At 31.4% G+C, this 25,500-nt stretch overlaps 1 protein-coding gene across 1 annotated transcript in view; it reads right to left on the reverse strand.

The window, feature by feature from the left end:
* Nucleotides 1–21,215, reverse strand: part of LOC111420471 (homeobox proposcipedia) — a 41,692-nt gene extending 20,477 nt beyond the window's left edge. Inside the window, exon 1 of the mRNA XM_023053458.2 lies at nucleotides 20,526–21,215. Within this exon, the coding sequence (XP_022909226.2) occupies nucleotides 20,526–21,027 (502 nt within the window). The 5' untranslated portion in view covers nucleotides 21,028–21,215. The remainder of the gene's footprint in view (nucleotides 1–20,525) is intronic.
* Between the last annotated feature and the right edge of the window lie 4,285 nt (nucleotides 21,216–25,500).

Consider the following 25,500-nt stretch of genomic DNA (forward strand, 5'->3'; position numbering starts at 1 on the left):
GCGATCCGATAAGATCAGATTGATTTCATTTAAAATTTCATATGGTTTTCTGTTTTAGAACATTTCTAGTTCTGTCATTTCATCATTTGGAGATTTTCTGCTTATTTGCCTGGTTGTAGGTATTTATGATTATTCGTGATCTTGTGTTATAAACTGTTTGAACTTTATTTTTCTTTAGTTTGAAAATAATTTTTTTTCTCTTAGTCACTTTAATCATCAAATTTTTTAGCGAAAATTTCTACGCTGACTAATTTCCGAGATACATTGTGTACAAGCACCAGTAGTATCTATGACGCAATCAACTCTCAATGGACAAACTTCCTTTGTTAAAGGAGTCAGGAGTCTATAGATTATCGTGTAAGTGTAGGAAATACTATTTAAGACAAACTGGATAGAACCTCGAATGTGATACCATAAAATTGGTTTTGATAAGGCAGAAATACTTCCTAGGAGCAGCCACTATCACCAGAGGATGACTAGAGAAAGCATAAAAGTTTATCGACATAGGAATAACATCAATAGAGAGGACTCGATGAAATATTTCCCCATTCCACACCGAATATGGCAATTAATGAATAGTAATTAGTTACTAGAGTATATATTACCAAATTTCCACCGATTTGGACACTTTTAAACTTATTTGTGGGCATAACAAAGAAGGTTTTAGTTATTTATCTGACCAAAAAAACTTCTTATAGCCAATACTTAGTTGTTATTGGTTCATATATAGTAGCGATCCGATAGGATCAGATTGGTTTAATTTAAAATTTCATATGGTTTTCTGTTCTAGAACATTTCTAGTTCTGTCATTTCATCATTTGAAGATTTTCTGCTCATTTGTCTGGTTGTAGGTATTTATGATTATTCGTGATCTTATGTTATAAATTGTTTGAACTTTATTTTTCTGTAGTTTGAAAATAATTTTTTTTCTCTTAGTCACTTTAATCATCAAATTTTTTAGCGAAAGTTTCTACGCTGACTAATTTCCGAGATACATTGTGTACAAGCACCAAGGATCTATGACGCAATCAACTCTCAATGGACAAACTTCCTTTGTTAAAGGAGTCAGGAGTCTATAGATTATCGTGCAAGTATAGGAAATACTGTTTAAGGCAAACTAGATAGAACCTCGAATGTTATACCATAAAATTGGTTTTGATAAGGCAAAAATACTTGCTAGGAGAAGTCACTATCACCAGAGGATAACTAGAGAAGGCATAAAAGTTTATCGACATAAGAATAACATCAATAGAGAGGATAGGACTGGACTCGATGAAATATTTCTCCATTCCACACCGAATATGGCAATTAATGAATAGTAATTAGTTACATAATTACATTAGTTTGATTTGGACACTTTTGAACTTGTTTCTGGGCATAACAAAGAAGGTTTTAGTTATTTATCTCTCATTGCACTCATTTTAAAACAACTTTGCCATTTGAGATTTTCTGTTCTAGAACATTTCTAGTTCTGTCATTTCATCATTTGTCTGGTTGTAGGTATTTATGATTATTCCTGACCTTGTGTCATAAATGTTATTCATAGATTCATCAAGTTTTTATCGTATTTTTGTTTTATGCGTATTAAAATGCTATAAAAAAAAGTATATGTACGTGTGATGTGGGCGTGACAAACTCGTCGTAATTCAATTCTACCAGGCATTACAGAGGAACGATTTTCCATAATGCTCGGCCATTATGGGCATTGTATGACGGTTGGTCATATGGTCGTATGTCCAGTCATCGCGGTAGCGAGAGATCAAAAGATCTTCTTGGACGGTAGCGCGGTTCGGACCACCGTGTGGAAGCCGAAGAAATCCGTCTTCATTCAATCGCAGTGCCTATTCATTTTTTAATAAGGCCGCGGGACACAAAAAAAAACTGACGCCCGGGAGGCGTTTTTCCATGAAAACCCAACACGTCATCTTCGACTTGTTCTCTCCATCACTCCGTTTGGTGTTATTATCTCTTTTTCTCTCGCGTACGCAGAAATTATTTTAGTTATCTAAGGCTCCGACAATGCCAGGTTAATATTTTCCGTATTATTGATTTCCTGGAAGTATCAGACGGCCCTGCTGGAGACGTTGCCCAATCGAGAGCTTTTATTCAGCAAAACCGGCGAGGTGTTGTTACGTAAATCGTTCTCCTTTTTGTGTCAACATTCATCCCGGATTTCATCATAAAAAAATACGACTTCTAGGAAACTTTAACAAATAATTTAACCTTTTGAGTCAAAAGATACGTTTATTAAACCGTGTAATAGGTTTACATCAAAATTTTGATGTATAAGAAATATAAAAATTCTTAAATAATTTAATTGAAAGTAAAATTCCGATGCGACAGCAATTGGTAGCGCTGTCCAAGTGGTCTGATGGATGACCCCGGGGGTTCGGGAATAACCTCAAAGCAGTATCTACCCCATACATCTACGGGGGGTCGATCCTATACTCGGGGCGTTAGTTAACAGCTACTGTTCACCACACCCGGAGATGCCGAAGCTCGATTACGAGACCATCGATACATGATACACGTGTAATTTACGACGTGACTTGACAAAAAATAGTTTTATTTTTGATTAGGTTAGAAATATTTTTAGACATCGATTCATCACATTTTATTTTTCTCTTAGCGAAGTCGCTTCTCTTTCTATTCTCACGGAAGTGCACAAGAACAAAACAAAGGTCAATCAACGTTCTCTACTGATTTGCACTTAAATTGGATTTTTTTATACATTCTTTGAATGACAACAAAACCAGAATTGAATTGAAATTGAATAAATATAAGATTGAATAAAATTAAAAATGTATTCTTTATTTCAAAAATGAACCCGTTATATCTCCACGATATCATCAAACTCCTCGCCTGTCATATTATGAACGCACGTACGCGACGACGCAAGATTAATAACGTTTCGGTGTTGAGAGACGTGTCGCTTATGTCCAAAACAATTTTCGAAAGTATCGATTAGTCTAGGTTCCTATATTCTGCGGAAAATGCCCGTGAGGTGCGTTGGAGTTACGGGAACGCTCTTAGAACAATGGTTTTCGTAAACGGCTCTCGTCTTCCTCGTGATAGTTTAATTGAAAATTAATTGATAATGTTATTAGTTTCGTGACCACGAGAGAATTATTAACGGTGAAATTTTCTTATGTAATCCACTAACTCATACAAAACTAAATAAAGTGTTAAATTCTACAACAATCAAATATGCATAGTTTGGCTAAAAAAATCATAACAACGAGGTTTATAAAAAATAAGAAATTATTTATGGCACGCTATATCTTCATTAAATTTGCTTTAATTTGCTTTTTATTTCATCGATGTATCTCAATTCGTTGTTGAGATACAATCCTTTATTTTTTATTGCTAAATTCTACCACAATCAAATATGCAGAGTTGGGCTAAAAATATCATAAGAACGAGGTTTATAGAAAATAAGAAATTATTTATGGTGCACTATATCTTCATTAAATTTGCTTTAATTTGCATTTTATTTCATGGATGTATCTCAATTCGTCTTTGAGATACGATCTTTTAATTTCTATTGTTAAATTCTACAACAATCAAATGTGCATAGTTTGGCTAAAAAAATCGTAAGAACGAAGTTTATAGAAAATAAGAAATTATTTGTGGTGCACTATATCTTTATTAAATTTGCTTTAATTTGCTATTTATTTCATCGATGTATCTCAATTCGTTCTTGAGATACGATCTTTTAGTATCTATTGCTAAATACCACAATTAAATATGCAGAGTTTGGCTAAAAAAATCATAACAACGAGGTTTATGGAAAATAAGAAAGTATTTATGGCACACTATATCTTCATTAAATTTGCTTTAATTTGCTTTTTATTTCATCGATGTATCTCAATTCGTTCTTGAGATACGACTTTTTGAAATTTATATATCACAAGTATAACAATAAAGAATGCAGGGTTGGGTTTAAAAAATCATGACAATGAGGTTTATGAAAAAATAAGAAATTATTTATGGCACACTATATGTTCATTAAATTTGCTTTAACTTGATTTTTATTTCATGGATGTATCTCAATTCGTCTTTGAGATACGATCTTTTAATTTCTATTGCTGAATTCTACCACAATCAAATATGCAGAGTTTGGTTAAAAAAATCATAAGAACGAGGTTTATAGAAAATAAGAAATTATTTATGGCACACTATATCTTCAATAAATTTGATTTAATTTGCTTTTTATTTCATCGATGTATCTCAATTCGTTCTTGAGATACGATCTTTTAATTTCTATTGTTAAATTCTACAACACTCAAATATGCAGAGTTGAGCTTAAAAAATCATAACAATTGAGGTTTATGGAAAATAAGAAATTATTTATGGTGCACTATATCTTCATTAAATTTGTCTTAATTTGCTTTTTATTTCATGGATGTATCTCAATTCGTTCTTGAGATACGATGTTTTAAAATTTATATTTCATATCTATAGCAATAAAAAATGCAGAGTTGGGTTTAATAAATCATAACAATGAGGTTTATGAAAAATAAGAAATTATTTGTGGCACACTATATGTTCATTAAATTTGCTTTAACTTGATTTTTATTTCATGGATGTATCTCAATTCGTCTTTGAGATACGATCTTTTAATTTCTATTGTTAAATTCTACCACAATTAAATATGCAGAGTTTGGTTAAAAAAATCATAAGAACGAGGTTTATCGAAAATAAAAAATTATTTATGGTGCACTATATCTTTATTAAATTTGCTTTAATTTGCTATTCATTTCATCGATGTATCTCAATTCGTTCTTGAGATACGATCTTTTTATTTCTATTGTTAAATTCTACAACAATCAAATATGCAGAGTTTGGTTAAAAAAATCATAACAACGAGGTTTATGAAAAATAAGAAATTATTTATGGCACACTATATGTTCATTAAATTTGCGTTAACTTGATTTTTATTTCATGGATGTATCTCAATTCGTCTTTGAGATACGATCTTTTAATTTCTACTGCTAAATTCTACCACAATCAAATATGCAGAGTATGGTTAAAAAAATCATAAGAACGAGGTTTACCGAAAATAAAAAATTATTTATGGTGCACTATATCTTTATTAAATTTGCTTTAATTTGCTATTCATTTCATCGATGTATCTCAATTCGTTCTTGAGATACGATCTTTTTATTTCTATTGTTAAATTCTACAACAATCAAATATGCAGAGTTTGGTTAAAAAAATCATAACAACGAGGTTTATAAAAAATAAGAAATTATTTATGGCACACTATATGTTCATTAAATTTGCGTTAACTTGATTTTTATGTCATGGATGTATCTCAATTCGTCTTTGAGATACGATCTTTTAATTTCTATTGCTAAATTTTACCACAATCAAATATGCAGAGTTTGGTTCAAAAAATCATAACAATGAGGTTTATCGAAAATAAGAAATTATTTATGGCACACTATATCTTCATTAAATTTGCTTTAATTTGCATTTTATTTGATCGATGTATCTCAATTCGTTCTTGAGATATGATCTTTTCATTTCTACTGCTAAATTCTACCACAATCAAATATGCAGAGTTTGGTTAAAAAAATCACAAGAACGAGGTTTATCGAAAATAAGAAATTATTTATGGCACAGTATATGTTCATTAAATTTGCTTTTTATTTCATCGATGTATCTCAATTCGTTCTTGAGATATGATCTTTTCATTTCTATTGCTAAATTCTACCACAATCAAATATGCAGAGTTTGGTTAAAAAAATCATAAAAACGAGGTTTATAGAAAATAAGAAATTATTTATGGCACACTATATCTTCATTAAATTTACTTTAATTTGCTTTTTATTTTATCGATGTATCTCAATTCGTTCTTGAGATACGATCCTTTCATTTCTATTGCTAAATTTCTACCACAATCAAATATGCAGAGTTTGGTTAAAAAAATCATAACAATTGAGGTTTATGGAAAATAAGAAATTATTTATAGTGCACTAAATTTGCTTTAATTTGCTTTTTATTTAATCGATGTATCTTAATTCATTCTTGAGATACTATCTTTTAATTTCTATTGCTAAATTCTATCACAATCAAATATGCAAAGTTGAGCTTAAAAGATCATAACAACGAGGTTTATGGAAAGTAAGAAATTATTTATGGCACACTAATACTTCACTAAATTTGCTTTAATATGCTTTTGATTTGGTCGATGTATCTCAATTCGTTCTTGAGATACGATGTTTTAATTTTCATTGTTAAATTTTGTGCTTTTCAAAATAAGGTTTTAAGAACGGCAGTGGACGCCGAATGGTTCATAACAAACAAACAGCTAAATAAAGAACTAGGCGTCAAAACAATAGAGGAATTCATTGCATGTAAAACAAAGAAATTTCACGAAAACCTACGCATGTGCGAATCAACAAATATCTACAATTTGGGCAGAAGAAATATCCATCAACGATTACAACGTAGATTTCCTCAAGACCTATTCATAAATTACAAAAGCATAATTATAATTGTATATTCCCAGAAGAGTGAATGTTGACTTCTCTTGCCATACATTGTAAATAGTGTAAATTAATTTGAAAGATGCCATGTATAACTATTTGTAGTTGGTCTGGTATGGAATAAATTAAATAAAATAAATAAAAATAAAATTCTGCAACAATCAAATATGAATGTGTGGTTTAATTTAATTCAAATTAATTAATTCATTATATCATAATTATTAAATAATCCAAATTTGATTCAAATTCTACAACAAACTGTTTTTGTAGAGTTATATTCCCAAAAGGATCATTTACGATTCGGCATTTTCCGAAAACTCACTCTAGAGACAACGAAATAAGAAAATAACAAAAAAATCTGTAGAAAAATCTAGAGATAAATCTAAGAACATTTTCCACCCTAATTTTTTCCTAGTTTTCCTCGTAGCTTCGGTAAAAGAGAAAAAAATAGGAGTAGCTCACAAGAGGGAACAACGATTGTTCTCGGTAGCTTGTAGCTTGATGTTTTCTTCGTCGTCTACGAACCATGAGGCCGTACGGATGATGGATGAGGTCAGATCGCCGCCGCGGAGAGGAGACAAGAAACAATTATGGACAGGTCGGCGTCGCGACGCCCGGCAGCGTCGGTTTGCGGCCAGCCGCCGCCACACTACGCAAACCCCCGGTAATTAATCCCCCGGGACCTCTATAAATCAATCTGTACCCACAAGGTGACGCGTCATCATATCGCCATCATTGACCCTCACGATATGTTTCAGTTTGAATTTTTTTTCGGAACATTTCAATATTTTGATTTGAAGTAAAAAAAAATATCTTTGTTTGGATTTCTTAAACGGAACGTCGGTTGAGATAGAAATTATGGCTGGTTCCTCGCCCATTCCCATAATCAGCACAAGTCATTAAGCATCCCACTGTTTATTCATATTTCCAGGCGGAAGAATTGCCATAAAAAGTCGTCCCCGGTCGCGATGCTAACGAAAAGGGGAGGACTTTTTCCCTTTTAAACCGAGGGTGGGTTCTCAGGGCATCCGGGAACCTCACCAGCAAGCGAAGAAGAATTAAGGTTGCTGGGTAATTAACTGCAATATTTTTAGAGGAGGCGGCGGTATTTCTTCGTCGAAATGTCACCGAGCCTATAAAACGGCATGGTACATCAACCGCTTTACCACTCTCTTTCATCTCAATTAAAATCGATAGGGGCCAAAGAATTCTCTGAGGGATTATTCATCATCCATAGTTTTATTTTGACTTTTAAACAAACTTAAAAAGAATCTTAAAAATTTTACTTTATCTACGTGTGAAAATATGTAGTAATGAGTGTTTTATCTAACACTCAAAAAAATATTTCTTTTTAAAAAATTACTCCACGGTGGTAACACACTTTACAAGATATGTTCTATAAGCGGCAAAGAAAGATATACGACATCCTAGTGGTTTAAGGAGCGCGCAAAGAGAAAAAAAAATGATGAAAAAAGGGCGTCATCTCGAAGGGGTTATGGATCGGCGCCTTTATCGGGTTTCCCCGCTGAAAAAAAATGTTTACGGGCACAAGAGCGTGATAAAAATTTCACGCAAACATCATTGTTCAGGGATCCCCATCTTCTCTGCGAAATCTGATGGATAGATGGATGACACGAGAGTTGTCTGCGGGGCTTCCGTTTTTCGACTGGGGGGATGGTTCAGGGGGTTGGATCGTCGTCGTGTATCGATCAAAAGGGAAAACAACGCGTTCCGAGTGACTTGCACATATAAACGGCGTGAGCGTCTCGGTGCCACAAGCCAGACAAGAACTATTAATAATACCATCAGAACCACCCCCAAACAACGAACGAGAACATCTATGTCTCTCGTAGTGGTGACGGTGCCGGGCGTCGCGACGTTCGGGAGACGCCGCAGGCAACGTCGAAAAGGGGGTCGTGTAACCAATTTTATTATCTCGCCCGGCGATGGGTGATTAATCAAACTCAGAACTGGGGTAATGGGGAGACAATGACGTCCAAAAAGGCCTATACTCTAACGTTCAAGAAACGAGAAGACCTTTTATGTTGTTATACGATAAGGTTCGTTTACTCATTATGGGCTGTTCTGGTTTTTGTAGTACAAAGTTAAAAAATCTCTATACATTTATTTATGTATTAATTATCATTTCCTTTTTCGATTAGACTTTATTATATGTATATAGCATTTTAAAGAGAGCTTTCAGCTTTTATTTGAATTGATCTAATCTTACAAAGAGATGAATCCGTAATCTAAGCTTTTCAATATTTTGATGTTTTTAAAGTTTGTAGAAAATTTATGGTTTTTTTTTTTTAATATTTTTCTCAAATTTTTTTATGAGCGGGCGCGTGTCTTAATTTTATGACAACAGATCCGTATTAAAGAGAAATTAATTTATAACAAATTAAATTCAGCTTTAATTTGGTATAAAACTCGTTTCTCAACATTCATAAGTAATCCCAAAGTTAGAAATCCTCGTTAGAAAAATCAAGGTTTTCTTTTCAATTTTTTTTCTTAAAATATCTCTCATCTAACATAACCTCTATTATACACTATTTTAAAGAGAAATGTTTCAGCTTTAATTTGGTATAAATCTCATTTCTTAATATTAATAAATAATCTCACCACGAATTATTAAAGTTTTAATTATTTTAAAATTTTTAGGTTCGTTACAAAAACCAAGGTTTTCTATCCGATTTTTTTCTTAAAATTTTTCTGATCTAACATACCCTTTATTATACACCGTTTTAAAGAGAAATGTTTCAGCTTTAATTTGGTATAAAACTCGTTTCTTAATATTGATAAATAATCTCACTAAGAATTTTTAAAATTTTAATTATTTCAACATTTTTAGGTTCGTTAGAAAAATCAAGGTTTTCTTTACGAACCTTTTTCTTAAAATTTCTTTGATCTAACATACCCTTTATTATACACTGTTTTAAAGAGAATTGTTTCAGCTTTAATTTGGTATAAAACTCGTTTCTTAATATTCATAAATAATCTCACCACGAATTATTAAAGTTTTAAGTATTTTAGCATTTTTAGATTCGTTACAAAAATCAAGGTTTTCTTTTCGATTTTTTTTCTTAAAATTTTTCTTATCTAACAAACCCTTTATTATAGACTGTTTTAAAGAGGAATGTTTCAGCTTTAATTTGGTATAAATCTCTTTTCTTAATATTAATAAATAATCTCACCACGAATTATTAAAGTTTTAATTATTTTAAAATTTTTAGGTTCGTTACAAAAACCAAGGTTTTCTATCCGATTTTTTTCTTAAAATTTTTCTGATCTAACATACCCTTTATTATACACCGTTTTAAAGAGAAATGTTTCAGCTTTACTTTGGTATAAAACTCGCTTTTTAATATTGATAAATAATCTCACTAAGAATTTTTAAAATTTTAATTATTTCAACATTTTTAGGTTCGCTAGAAAAATCAAGGTTTTCTTTACGAACCTTTTTCATAAAATTTCTTTGATCTAACATACCCTTTATTATACACTGTTTTAAAGGGAAATGTTTCAGCTTTAATTTGGTATATAACTCGTTTCTTAATATTCATAAATAATCTCACCACGAATTATTGAAGTTTTAAGTATTTTTACATTTTTAGATTTGAAAGCAAAATCAAGGTTTTCTTTTCAATTGTTTTTCTTCAAATTTTTCTCATCTAACATACCCTTTATTATACACTATTTTAAAGAGAAATGTTTCAGCTTTAATTTGGTAAGAATCTCGTTTCTTAATATTCACAAATAATCTCACCACGAATTATTAAAGTTTTAATTATTTTAGCATTTTTAGATTCGTTACAAAAATCAAGGTTTTCTCTCCGACTTTTTTCTTAAAATTTTTCTGGTCTAACATAGCCTTTATTATACACCGTTTTAAAGAGAAATGTTTCAGCTTTAATTTGGTATAAAACTCGTTTCTCAACATTCATAAATAATCCCACTACGAATTATTAAAGTTTTAATTATTTTAGCATTTTTAGATTCGTTACAAAAATCAAGGTTTTCTTTTCGATCTTTTTTTTACAATTTTTATCATATAACATACCCTTTATTATACACTGTTTTAAAGAGAAATGTTTCAGCTTTAATTTGGTATAAAACTCGCTTCTCAACATTAATAAATAATCCCATCAGGAATTATTAAAGTTTTAAGTATTTTTACATTTTTAGATTCTTTAGCAAAATCAAGGTTTTCTTTACAATTTTTTTTCTTAAAATATCTCTCATCTAACATAACCTTTATTATACACTATTTTAAAGAGAAATGTTTCAGCTTTCATTTGGTATAAAACTCGTTTCTCAACATTCATAAATAATCCCACCACGAATTATTAAAGTTTTAATTATTTTAACATTTTTAGATTCGTTACAAAAATCAAGGTTTTCTTTTCGATCTTTTTTCTTACAATTTTTATCATATAACATAGCCTTTATTATACACTGTTTTAAAGAGAAATGTTTCAGCTTTAATTTGGTATAAAACTCGCTTCTCAACATTAATAAATAATCCCATCAGGAATTATTAAAGTTTTAAGTATTTTTACATTTTTAGATTCTTTAGCAAAATCAAGGTTTTCTTTTCAATTGTTTTTCTTAAAATTTTTCTCATCTAACATACCCTTTATTATACACTATTTTAAAGAGAAATATTTCAGCTTTAATTTGGTATAAAACTCGTTTCTCAACATTCATAAATAATCCCACCCCGAATTATTAAAGTTTTAATTATTTTAGCATTTTTAGATTCGTTACAAAAATCAAGGTTTTCTTTTCGAACTTTTTTCTTAAAATTTCTCTCATCTAACATACCCTTTATTATACACTATTTTAAAGAGAAATGTTTCAGCTTTAATTTGGTATATAACTCGTTTCTTAATATTCATAAATAATCTCACCACGAATTATTAAAGTTTTAATTATTCTAACATTTTTAGATTCGGTACAAAAATCAAGGTTTTTCTTTTCAATTGTTTTTTTTTGCAATTTCTTTATACAACATACCCTTTATTATACACCGTTTTAAAGAGAAATGTTTCAGCTTTAATTTGGTATAAAACTCGTTTCTCAACATTCATAAATAATCCCACCACGAATTATTAAAGTTTTAATTATTTTAACATTTTTAGATTCGTTACAAAAATCAAGGTTTTCTTTTCGATCTTTTTTCTTACAATTTTTATCATATAACATACCCTTTACTATACACTGTTTTAAAGAGAAAGATTTCATTAGGTTGAAATTGAAGTTAATATCCATTATACCAGTTTGTTTAACGTGACAGAAAAAATTTCGGATTTTGTTGTACTTTTACTGGTTTATTTATATTTTTGTTGTCTAACTAGTTTCGGCAAAAGCCATCATCAGAGACAAAAGTCAATGTATTTTACAGGAAATTAACATCGAAAATATAAAGCGGTTAACAAATTAAAATTATTATTGTCACAAAATTTACTTAAAATGAACGTAAAAATTCTTTTACAAAACTTTAAAGATTTAACTCCGCATGGACATCTTTTGTGGTAGATGTTACAAGATGGTCTGAGAAGAAAGATTTCAGCTTTAATTTGGTATAAAACTCGTTTCTCAACATTCATAAATAATCCCACCAGGAATTATTAAACTTTTAAGTATTTTAATATTTTTAGATTCTTTACCAAAATCAAGCTTTTCTTTCCGATTTCTTTTCTTAAAATTTTTCTCATCTAACATACCCTTTATTATACACCGTTTTAAAGAGAAATGTTTCAGCTTTAATTTGGTATAAAACTCGTTTCTTAATTTTCATAAATAACCTCACCAGGAATTATTAAAATTTGAATTATTTTATACGTTTATTTTAACAATTTTTTTCCTTAAAATTTTTCTCATCTAACTATAATAAAGGGTATTATTATACATTATTTTAATAAGCAAAGTTCCACTTCATTTTGATAAAAAACTCGTTTCTTAATACCAAAAAGTAATCTCAGCAGGAATTGTTAAATTCGAAATTTTTGGATTCTTTAAAAAATCAAGATTTTCTTTTAATATTTTTTCTTATAAATTTTATAATTCAACATAACCTTTATTGTTACGATAATTTTAGTAGTGGTGATTTTTTGGTTGTGATAAATTAAAAAACGAGTGCAAACAGCATAACGAAAAATTTAAAAAATTCTTTTTTCTTCGTTCCAATGTTTAACCAAGCCAAAAGCTCTTCTTCCCATGTTTCTAGCACACTAATAAATATGTTAATTGTTGAAATAAGAACTACCATCCGGTTAATGACAGCCCCTTGTACGGTTTCGTGTTCATTGGGAGATGTTCTCAACCCCTCAAGACGTACAAAAAGTAGGGAAAAGACTGGTAGACACGAAACGTATAATTATCAAAGATGGTCTCAAAGACGCCTTTGAAATGGCTTTAAAGATGGTTTTAAAGATGGTAGGTTGGTGGTTAACTTTTTTTACTTTTCGTTTTCTTGAATGGCGCGGCCACTTGGAAAATAACAGATAATTGGAGGGACTCTGAAGGAAGTTGGAGGGACTTAGTGGGGGATCCATTACTTATTCGATTCAATGACCGTATGTCTGGGTGTTTGAAATATTGCATGATATTTTTAGAAATTCATCGCATTTACTTAATTGAGGATCAATAACGTATCAAAGAGATTATTTTTTGATAACAACAGTGACATTAAAAGTAGGAAAAGAGGCACCTTTTCTTAAAAAGTAATCTATTAGGAGGGTTAAACGTTTTGCTTCGAGAATGAAGACTCATTCCGTCAACTTCCCCGAATAGAGTCATTTTTCACTCGGCAACATCAACAGTTTACTAAACTCTCAAAACGACGCAACAACTTGGAACGTTTTCTTCGACAATTAATTACGCTTTCAATTTGGAATGGAGACGGTTGACACTTTTCGTACCTACAAGGAGAATTCTTTAAGAGAAAAAATGTATTTACTTTCATTTAAAAAGAAATTAAACAAATTTGAAGGCGGAAAAAATCGTTATAACTACAACAATCGTGGTTATCTATTCAAAAGGAAAAAGGGCATCGTTACACGGCCTATTAATGTACATTGGGCGATTGATGTTTCGAAGGGGGCAGAACTAATTTGGCCGCCTGATAAATCGGAGCCGATAATGAAATTTATATGAAAGATTGCCTGCCTCGCGTCAAAACCAGTCTTTCTGCCAAACTTATAGAAGGTTCATTAAGAAAGGTTCGTTCCTTTTTTTCGGAACCGACTCTTCTTCTTCTCACAGAATTAGACACACCGAACATTTTTTTTCTTCTTTAAACTCAGAATTATAACAATGAGTTGCGGTAGATTCGACTTTTTACATTTCGCGACAATTCCCAAAATTATTATTATTATTCATTGTCACATCGTGAGAATAACTTAAGAATAGAAAAAGATTAAGGAATTGATGGAAAATTAAAAAATTAAACGGTGAAGTAATTGAATTGTAATCGTTGTAGTGTAATTTTTCAAAGTAATTGGGGTAACAGCGTTTTAGTAGGAAAGTTTTGAGCGAGGAAATCCGATTTAGGAATCCCCGGGTCTGTATCCGATATAAATTTAGATGAGGATGGATTAGGGATAACGATTTTACAAAAATGTATCTGGAGAGTTGTCACCGGCTTGGAACGAAGCAAAAGGGGGAACCGAACCAATTTAAAGCACGAAATCCTCCCTAAATTAGAGATAACTCTGCCATAATCCCTCAGCTTTCCAACTACTCATTGGTTGTCGACAAGGTTTCAAAACTCTCTTTCCCCCAAACTTTACCACAAATTTATATAGCGAAACTAAAAATTCAAGTCACGATGACATTGGGTTCATTTTAAAATTAAATTTTTTCAACCGTAATCGGAAGTTTTCACGCTTTGAAAATCAATGATCGAACTTTAAAGGGGGAGATTCGCGGAAAAGCTCGACGGTGTCTTTACGGGGCGGCACCTCAAAGGTAAAACGCTTTCCACCGGGGATCCATTGTCACCGGAAGGATCCCCTGGGATTACCACGTAAGAATCGCGGCAAGAATTTTTCCGATTCCTGGTATCCACCTTTTATAACCACTTTTGTACCGACGACGGCTTGTGTCGGCGCGATCGCCCAGTTGCGTAAGCTCCTAGCTTTCTCAGAAACTTATTGTCGAGGTAAATTAGCCGAAGAGCAAGACGAACAAGTTGTAGAATTAACAGAAAAAAATTAATAAGAAATTAACGAATTATTATGTTGGGTTGGTTCTATAAAGAAAAATTTAATAAATCCATTGCCAATTTTTTATGAGGTAATTGAAATCACAATCTCAAATTAAAGCTAAAACTTTATTATGTGATATGTAATGATATCATATCTTTAGTTTGAATAATTTAATCAAACTTAAAATAATTCCTTTGGATTTATTTCTGGAAATTATAGAACGTGGAAAATCAAAGCTAAAACTTTATTATATGATATGTACTGATATCATAGCTTCAATTCCAAAAGGAAATCTCAAATGATTTTTTGGAAACGGAATAATTTATTCACTAAATTTCATTGAGTTTATTTCTGGAAATTATGAAACGTGTTATGTCTCAAATTAAAGCTAGAACCTTATTATACGATGTGTAATGATATCATAGCTTCAATTTGAAAGGGAGATTTCAAACGATTTTTTAAAGCTAGAATAACTTGGTTCTTAATTTTAGGATTAAGCTAAAATTTCGAAAAATTCCTTTGGGTTCATTTCTGGAAATTATGGAACTTGGCATGTCTCAAATTAAAGCTAGAATCTTATTATATGATGTCTAATGATATCATAGCTTCAATTTGAAAGGGAGATTTCAAACGATTTTTTTAAGATGGAATACTTTAATTCTTAATTTTAAGATTAATTACTAAAATTTCAAAAAATTGCTTTGGCGTCATTTCTGAAAATTATGGAACGTGGTATGTCTCAAATTAAAGCTAAAACCTTAGTGTGTAATGTGTAATGATATCATATCTGGAATTCCAAAAGGAGATCTCAAACGATTTTTTGAAGCTAGAATAACTTGGTTCTTCATTTTAAGATTAAGCTAAAATTTCAAAAAATTCCTTTGGGTTCATTTCTAGAAATTATGGAACGTGGAATATCTCAAATTAAAGCTAGAACCTTATTGTGTAATGTGTAATGATATCATATCTTCAATTTCAAAAGGAGATCTCAAACGATTTTTTGAAGATGGAATGATTTAGTTCGTAATTTTAAGATTAATCACTAAAATTTCAAAAAATTCTTTTGGGTTCATTTCTGGAAATTATGGAACGTGGAATATCTCAAATTAAAGCTAGAACCTTATTGCATACCATAGCTTCAATTTCAAAAGGAGATCTCAAACGATTTTTTAAAGCTAGAATAATTTGGTTCTTAATTTTAGGATTAAGCTAAAATTTCAAAAAATTCCTTTGGGTTCATTTCTGGAAATTATAGAACGTGATATGTCTTAAATTAAAGCTAGAACCTCATTGTGTAATGTGTAATGATATCATATCTTCAATTCCAAAAGGAGATCTCAAACGATTTTTTTGAAGATGGAATGATTTAGTTCTTAATTTTAAGATTAATCACTAAAATTTTAAAAAATTCCTTTGGGTTCATTTCTGGAAATTATGGAACGTGGAATATCTCAAATTAAAGCTGGACCCTTATTGTATAATGTGTGATGATATCATATCTTCAATTCCAAAAGGAGATCTGAAACGATTTTTTAAAGCTAGAATAATATGCTTCTTAATTTTAGGATTAAGCTAAAATTTCAAAACATTTCTTTGGGTTCATTGCTGGAAATTATGGAACGTGGTATGTCTCAAATTAAAGCTAAAACCCTATTATATGATGTGTAATGATATCATATCTTCAATTTCAAATGGACATCTCAATCAAGTTTTTGAAGATGGAATGATTTAGTTCTTTATTTTAGGATTAAGATAAAATTTCAAAAAATTCCTTTGGGTTCATTTCTAGAAATTATGGAATGTGGTATGTCTCAAATTAAAGCTAGAACCTCATTGTGTAATGTGTAATGATATCATATCTTCAATTTCAAAAGGAGTTCTCAAACGATTTTTTGAAGCTGAAATAATTTGGTTCTTAATTTTAGGATTAAGCTAAAATTTCAAAACATTTCTTTGGGTTCATTGCTGGAAATTATGGAACGTGGTATGTCTCAAATTAAAGCTAGAACCCTATTATATGAAGTGTAATGATATCATATCTTCAATTTCAAATGGACATCTCAATCAAGTTTTTGAAGATGGAATGATTTAGTTCTTTATTTTAGGATTAAGATAAAATTTCAAAAAATTCCTTTGGGTTCATTTCTAGAAATTATGGAATGTGGTATGTCTCAAATTAAAACTAGAACCTCATTGTGTAATGTGTAATGATATCATATCTTCAATTTCGAAAGGAGATCTGAAACGATTTTTTTGAAGATGGAATGATTTAGTTCTTAATTTTAGGATTAACATAAAATTTCAAAAAATTCCTTTGGGTTCATTTCTAGAAATTATGGAATGTGGTATGTCTCAAATTAAAGCTAGAACCTCATTGTGTGTAATGTGTAATGATATCATATCTTCAATTTCAAAAGGAGATCTCAAACGATTTTTTTGAAGATGGAATGATTTAGTTCTTAATTTTAGGATTAATCACAAAAATTTTAAAAAATTCCTTTGGGTTCATTTCTGGAAATTATGGAACGTGGAATATCTCAAATTAAAGTTAGAATCTTATTATATGATGTGTAATGATATCATATCTTCAATTTCAAATGGACATCTCAAACAACTTTTTGAAGATGGAATGATTCAGTTCTTTATTTTAGGATTAAGATAAAATTTAAAAAAATTCCTTTAGGTTCATTTCTAGAAATTATGGAATGTGATATGTCTCAAATTAAAGCTAGAACCTCATTGTGTAATGTGTAATGATATCATATCTTCAATTTCAGATGGAGTTCTCAAACGATTTGTTGAAGCTGAAATAATTTGGTTCTTAATTTTAGGATATAGATAAAATTTCAAAAAAATCCTTTGGGTTTATTTCTGGAAATTATAGAACGTGGTATGTCTTAAATTAAAGCTAGAACCTCATTGTGTAATGTGTAATAATATCATATCTTCAATTTCAAAAGGAGATTTCAAACGATTTTTTGAAGCTGAAATAATTTGGTTCTTAATTTTAGGATTAAGATAAAATTTCAAAAAATTTCTTTGGGTTAATTTCTGGAAATTATAGAACGTGGTATGTCTTAAATTAAAGCTAGAACCTCATTGTGTAATGTGTAATAATATCATATCTTCAATTTCAAAAGGAGATTTCAAACGATTTTTTGAAGATGGAATGATTTAGTTCTTAATTTTAGGATTAATCACTAAAATTTCAAAAAAACCTTTGGGTTCATTTCTGGAAATTATGGAACGTGGGATATCTCAAATTAAAGCTAGAACCTTATTGTATACCATAGCTTCAATTTCAAAAGGAGATCTCAAACGATTTTTTAAAGCTAGAGTAATTTGGTTTTTAATTTTAAGATTAAGCTAAAATTTCAAAACATTTCTTTGGGTTCATTGCTGGAAATTATGGAACGTGGTATGTCTCAAATTAAAGCTAGAATCCTATTATATGATGTGTAATGATATCATATCTTCAATATCAAAAGGAGTTCTCAAACGATTTTTTGAAAGTGAAATAATTTGGTTCTTCATTTTAGGATTAAGATAAAATTTCAAAAAATTCCTGTGGGTTCACTTCTAGAAATTATGGAACGTGCTATGTCTTAAATGAAAGCTAGAACCTTATTATATGACGTGTAATGATATCATATTTTCAATTTCAAAAGGAGATCTTACACGATTTTTTGAAGGTTTTTTATTTTAAGACTAATTACTAAAATTTCAAAAAAATCCCTGGAGATTATTTGACGGAGTAATGAAGCTATTTATACCTCAAACTAAAGATAAAACTTGATTATATGATACATGATATTGTAACTTTAGTTTCAAAAGGACGATTTATTGGTTTATATATCACATTAAGGTTAAAAGGTTTCGTAAATTTCCTTAACAGATTCATAATGATATTAAAAAAAAAATACTTGTGTTTGTAAAATGATATCCCGTGTGCGAAATGGTTCACATACATCATCCGGAGTTTACAGACGTGACAAACTCAAGCGGTCGGAAAATTTACACACGGGGTTTAACCCCTTCAATTAAATCTGTCTACAAGTGACTTCATAACAAATCCCCAACGAATTTCTCTCATTTTCAGTGTACCAAGTCCTAATTTCACGAATTGTTCGAATTCTGGAACGAGACAAACCCCCCACGGTGTCCTGAAAGATCAACATACACACGATTTCAAGGGGGGTTGCGAATCCACAGGTTTCGGGTAACCCCCCATAACAAAACGTTAAACAGCCCGGTGGAGAGATCGCCCGGCGGGACGCCGTTTCTCCATGAGTTATGGACGACTCTCCATTGGGGGGGATTGTGGGGAATTCGCACTTCATCTTCTCTCGCATCACACCCCCTGCGGTCCCAAACACTGACACAACTACGGTTCCAAAGAGAGGGCGTCGGGATGCCCCTAATGCCCTTAATGTCCGAGAAGGACGTCTTGATAACCTCAGGATCATTTGTTAACTGGCCACCCTGTGTGGACCCAACACTGGGGTTATTTATTGGTGAGTGTTAGGCTAATAGTCGGTCTAATACCTTCGGATAAACTCGTAGAGGTGTTTGAAAAAATTGGAAATCAATGAAATAAAGCTACTTATTCTTTGTAGTGAGTCTCAATGTAATATTTTATAAAAGACACAAGGTCGTGCTCGACTCAATAATCTCTATTATCCCGGTTTTTATGTTCAAAGAACATGCGATTTTTTGAAATATAAGTAGGAACGTAAGTTTCGGACATGAGAAACAGGGTGGGCGGAACTCTGCACGAACGTTGAGAGAAACAGAACGGCCGAGTTGGTATTTATCCAAAAACCGGGATCGAAATTGGTTCTTGTCACGTACAGCGTATTAATCAAAAAAAAAATACAAACAAAAAAAACATTTTAATTGTTCACACATCATGCAAATTGTGTATAATTTTTTAATTTACATGCCACGAATTGTTTAGCAATGAGATAATCCTCAGAAATAAATAAGTTCCTCATCTGGATGATTTGAAAACTTTTAACTTCTCTTTCGAGCGCATGTGTTAAATAGTTGAAAAAAATCGTTCTTCCAACCGAAAAATAAGGAAACACTGTTCCCATACAGCTCTCGCGTCTGTTATTTTTAGTTTAGTTACAATTGAGCGTGGTCTCATGCCAACGCCGACTCCGACGTGAGATTGATTGATGACCTAACCGACATCTTCGTGCTGCAATTTCGGGGTCACATCTACAAACGGGAAAGAAGAGAACCTTAACTCCGATCACAAAAACGCGTTTATTAAAATTATGATAAAAAAGAAAATTCATTTGATTTTCAATTTCCCTTAATGGGTCGAAATTTAATTGAAAAAATAACTTTCAAAGTTTTGAAAAATCCAATCATAAGTGATACAAAAAAATTTCTAGAAGGATTTTTAATTTTGAAACTTGGAGAATAGTATTAATTTCTGACTCTTAATTGAATCACCACGCGAGCTACTGAAACACAAAAGGGTTGGTATTGATCTCCGGAATCAAAAAATGTGCAACGCAATGATGAGTCGGCCGAAAATTTTTGAAGAATCATCATCGCCCCGCGCTCGAATGTCAATTGTATTGTTTCGGTTTCCTCGACTTCTTCTCCGACCCGATTTTCAACCAGTCCTCACGATGATAGACGGTTTTCTTTCAAAACAACCCCGAGGGTCACTTACACTTGTTTCGTTTTATGATTCAATTTTTTTGATTTCAATTTATATATCGTATATTTTGACTACTAGATTGGTGATATCAACGCTTCACATACACAAAAACACTCAAATCCTCACTCTCACCTAGCTCATTACCTTGTTGGCTGCTTTTTCTTGTTGTTTTCTTCTCCTTCATCCATGGATATTCCGGCACGTTGACTCCTGGTGAACCGAGTCCATGAGGTACGTCCATTGGATAATTAGGTGCGCCGGCACTACCCGGTGGAGTATGCTGGGGACTCATGGGGGGTCCATGAGCCCCGGGCATCTCCCCAGAAAGATGCGGTAACGCGGTCATAAATTCCGCCATAGATGGCTGACTGTTGATGAAGCCCGTTTCATTGCATCCGTCTATGGATAACCCAGAGGCGGCGGCGGTGGTTCCGGGCATCCAAAAACCACCGCCACCGCCAGAGGGCGCTCTACCGCCGTCTGGCGTACCCGATCTCGTCTTCACCACCACGTAATCTGTGTCCTCCAGGTGTCCAGCTGGCATATGTTTATTAGATGGTGATGGTGGTGATGTTGATGAAGATGATGAGGATAATGTGGTGAAGAGTAATGATGATGTCGGCGGGGTTCCTTGTGTGTAGAGCATCCAAACTACTTTAACTATGAAAACAGTTCTTTTTAAAAGTCAAAAAGTTTCTTTAATTTAACACTGCATCACTAAACCGTACGCGAATTTTTCAGGAATTTTTATTTTTTCACTTTGATGGAAGAGTTATATATTCACTGGTTATCGGCGCGCATCCTTCGGCCAACCGTCATAGTATGTTCTCGAGTTACTGTTGGAGACGGCTTGTTTTTGTTTCTTTCCCATTGAGGTGGATGGTGGCCGATCACGTGGTACCAAACTGAGCCAATCGTGTTATGGCGTCGGCTGAAAGCTGAAGGCGTGAGGCGGAGTTCCCGGAACGAAGGCGGAGCCCGGATCGGCGATTCGCAGGATCCTCCGGGACTCGCCTGCACGCAAACGTATGCGTCTTCTTAACGGCAATTACCTGCACGAACGTCGTTTGTGCACGCACACCCAAAAAAAATTTTTACAACGATAAAAAACTAATTTTTATTGTGGATAAAAATTTTTTGGTGATATCGTCTTGGGATGACAACCCCCGGATGAATGGCCACCCCCAAGATGAAATTCGGCGTTAAATAGGGATGGTTGAGCGTCGTGATGCTTCGGCTTGCGTCGTTGCCACTTCTTCCTGTCATGCTAAGGGGTCCGATTTTGATGCGATGTTGCTTACACTCTAACCAGGATATCCTTATCACTACCCTTACATTTAACTCTTGAGGCAACTTCATAAATAAAATTGACCCACTTTAAAATATCTTTTCCCGTTGGAATTTCTAAAAAAAAGCCAAAACATGTTTCAACCGCAACCAACAACATATAATTGGGTAATGAGTATAAAAGATGGCCTCAAAAAAACGAAAATACTTGTGCGGATCATCGAGTTGAAATGAACAAAAAAACTTGTCGAAGAAAAAAGGAAATAAGCCCATATGGTGGGGATAATAAGGTTAAATTACACCTCCGACATCCAACCGAGGCCAAATGTCATCCACGGTCAGTGCTTTTTACCTAAAAAGCTTACTATAAATAATGAAGTAAATTAAATTGAAAATATATATATATAATATATATTCTTATATATGTATGATATCGTCAGAGACAGTTTGAAAGCAAACAGTTTTTTAATAATGCAACCCAACCCTGCACATCTTTATGGTGTTATTTGTAGCTCCTCGGGCTCAAACAACCTAGGCTTAAACACCATAACCTTTTATTAAACATAACCATTTTATTAAAACATATACAGAGTGCCCATTATGTATGGAAAAATAATAAAGTTGTTCTAAAGCCATTGATTAATTTTTATCAATAAACAATTTTTACATTTTTTTCAAAAATTTTCTGATGAAAAATTATACGTCATCGTACTATAAATTCAAGTGTTATTCGTTACTCATTTGTTTTCTGAATTAAAAACAATTGAATGCAGTCTTATTATGACAAAGAAAATATTAAACAACTTTTGTATAAAATGTTTTTTTATAAAGCCAACATTTACCGAGATATATACTATATTCATACATAATGGGCACCCTGTATAATATTTTCAGAGACAGATAAAAGTTTTCAATAAAATATCTTGTATACCATTTTCATAATATATACTTCTAGTTTTCAAGAAACGTTTTCAGTATTTTGTCGAATATAGTGTTCGTTTGCAATTTTTTGTCATCTGCCAGCTATATACAGGGTGTTTCGGAGATTCGGGGAACAAATGTAACCACATGTCCTCAAATTACAAAGATACAGGCCATCAAAGTTAGAAAATTTTAACACATTTTTCTAAATATCTTAAACACTATTTATGGTAAAGCGTTGAAATTGGATACAGTGCTATACAGGCTGTTCCTAAAATTTGTTTGCTCAGAACTTTTTTATTTTATCATAACCTTACATTTCTTTTCAAAGTTGTTCTAAAGCCATTGATTAATTTTTATCAATAAACAATTTTTACATTTTCTTCAAAAATTTTCTGATGAAAAATTATACGTCATCGTACTATAAATTCAAGTGTTATTCGTTACTCATTTGTTTTCTGAATTAAAAACAATTGAATGCAGTCTTATTATGACAAAGAAAATATTAAACAACTTTTGTATAAAATGTTTTTTTATAAAGCCAACATTTACCGAGATATATACTATATTCATACATAATGGGCACCCTGTATAATATTTTCAGAGACAGATAAAAGTTTTCAATAAAATATCTTGTATACCATTTTTATAATACATATACTTCTAGTTTTCAAGAAACGTTTTCAGTATTTTGTCGAATATAGTGTTCGTTTGCAATTTTTTGTCATCTGTCAGCTGTATACAGCGTGTTTCGGTGATTCGGGGAACAAATGTAACCACATGTCCTCAAATTACAAAGATACAGGCCATCAAAGTTAGAAAATTTTAACACATTTTTCTAAATATCTTAAACACTATTTATGGTAAAGCGTTGAAATTTGATACAGTGCTATACAGGTGTTCCTAAAGTTTGTTTGCTCAGAACTTTTTTATTTTATCATAACCTTACATTTCTTTTCAAAGTTGTTCTAAAGCCATTGATTAATTTTTATCAATAAACAATTTTTACATTTATTTCAAAAATTTTCTGATGAAAAATTATACGTCATCGTACTATAAATTCAAGTGTTATTCGTTACTCATTTGTTTTCTGAATTAAAAACAATTGAATGCAGTCTTATTATGACAAAGAAAATGTTAAACAACTTTTGTATAAAATGTTTTTTTATAAAGCCAACATTTACCGAGATATATACTATAGTCATACATAATGGGCACCCTGTATAATATTTTCAGAGACAGATAAAAGTTTTCAATAAAATATCTTGTATACCATTTTTATAATATATACTTCTAGTTTTCAAGAAACGTTTTCAATATTTTGTCGAATATAGTGTTCGTTTGCAATTTTTTGTCATCTGTCAGCTGTATACAGGGTGTTTCGGTGATTCGGGGAGCAAATGTAACCACATGTCCTCAAATTACAAAGATACAGGCCATCAAAGTTAGAAAATTTTAACACATTTTTCTAAATATCTTAAACACTATTTATGGTAAAGCGTTGAAATTTGATACAGGCTGTTCCTAAAGTTTGTTTGCTCAGAACTTTTTTATTTTATCATAACCTTACATTTCCTTTTGCAGTTAATACTAAATTTGGTTTAGAAACTTTTATCACTCTTAGAGAATATTGATAAAATCCACCGTTTTCGTATTAAATGCAAAAATGTTAGGCTTCGAATTCAATAACATTAAAAAAATAAAATAAATAAATAATCTGAATTGGCAATGACAAGTGAAAATCGAACTTAGCTGTCATAACTATTATGTATGCAACATGTCCAAGTGTAGATTTAGCTAAATCACATTTTTAATTTGTTTTAGTTGGTTTAATAAAAAAATCCAAAAATTATAAATTAAAAATCAACAAAAAATAAACAAAAAAACGACAACACTAACAGGAATAATAAAAAAAGTACATAAAATAACAAGACAAGTAATAAAAAATACTAAAGGAAATGTTCAAAAACTTAGATTTCTTTTTTTTAGTGCTATTATTGAAAATAAATGTAGGTTTATGATAGAATAAAAAAGTTCTGAGCAAACAAACTTTAGGAACACCTGTATAGCATCCAACTCATAAATTGCCTAACGATTTTACATCACATTGGTTTATACTGTACCAAATTTCAGCGCTTTACTGTAAATAGTGTTTAAGATATTTGGAAAAATGAGTTAAAATTTCCTAACTTTGATGGCCTGTATCTTTGAAATTTGAAGACTTTTACTAATTTTTTTTTTTTTACATGAATCACCGAAGTCACCGAAACATCCTGTATAGTGTTTTGCCAACAGTATACAGAGTTATTCTCAACCTATACGCATAAACTTGGGGATTTATTCCTCATGACAAATAATGATTAATAGGTGAAAAAAATTGTAGTAAAATTTTTTTAGTTTCCACGATATCCAATATAAAAGGTGACATCTAGATATTGTGTTTCCTGCAAGATGGATAGGTCGTGGTGGTCTACTTCCAATGGTGTATAGAAAATATGTGAAATAACTTCGAACACTTGCTGTGATGTTATTTTAAAATGTTCTATGTATTCTTGATTTAAAAATAAATATCACGGATATCTATGAAACAGAAAATCTCTTACTACAAATTTTTTGCGTATAGGTTGAGAATTACCCTGTATAGTCTTCTATTAGAAGCATTTAGTAAATTTATCAGCATTATTTAAATTGTTGTCATACCTATGTAGTGTTATGCAACAATTTAGTCTTTTACCAGTAGTATGTATTCTTTTGCTAATAATAAGACATTTTCAGCAGTATTTAATTTAGAAGCATTTAGTCTTCTATAAGAATTATTTAATCTTTTGCCAATAGTGGTTGTATAACCAATATCTAGTCTTTTGCCAATATTCTTTTGATAATAATAAGACTTTTGCCAACAGTATCTAGT

The sequence above is a fragment of the Onthophagus taurus genome, chromosome 10 (assembly GCF_036711975.1).
Source record: "Onthophagus taurus isolate NC chromosome 10, IU_Otau_3.0, whole genome shotgun sequence".
Taxonomy (NCBI): domain Eukaryota; kingdom Metazoa; phylum Arthropoda; class Insecta; order Coleoptera; family Scarabaeidae; genus Onthophagus; species Onthophagus taurus.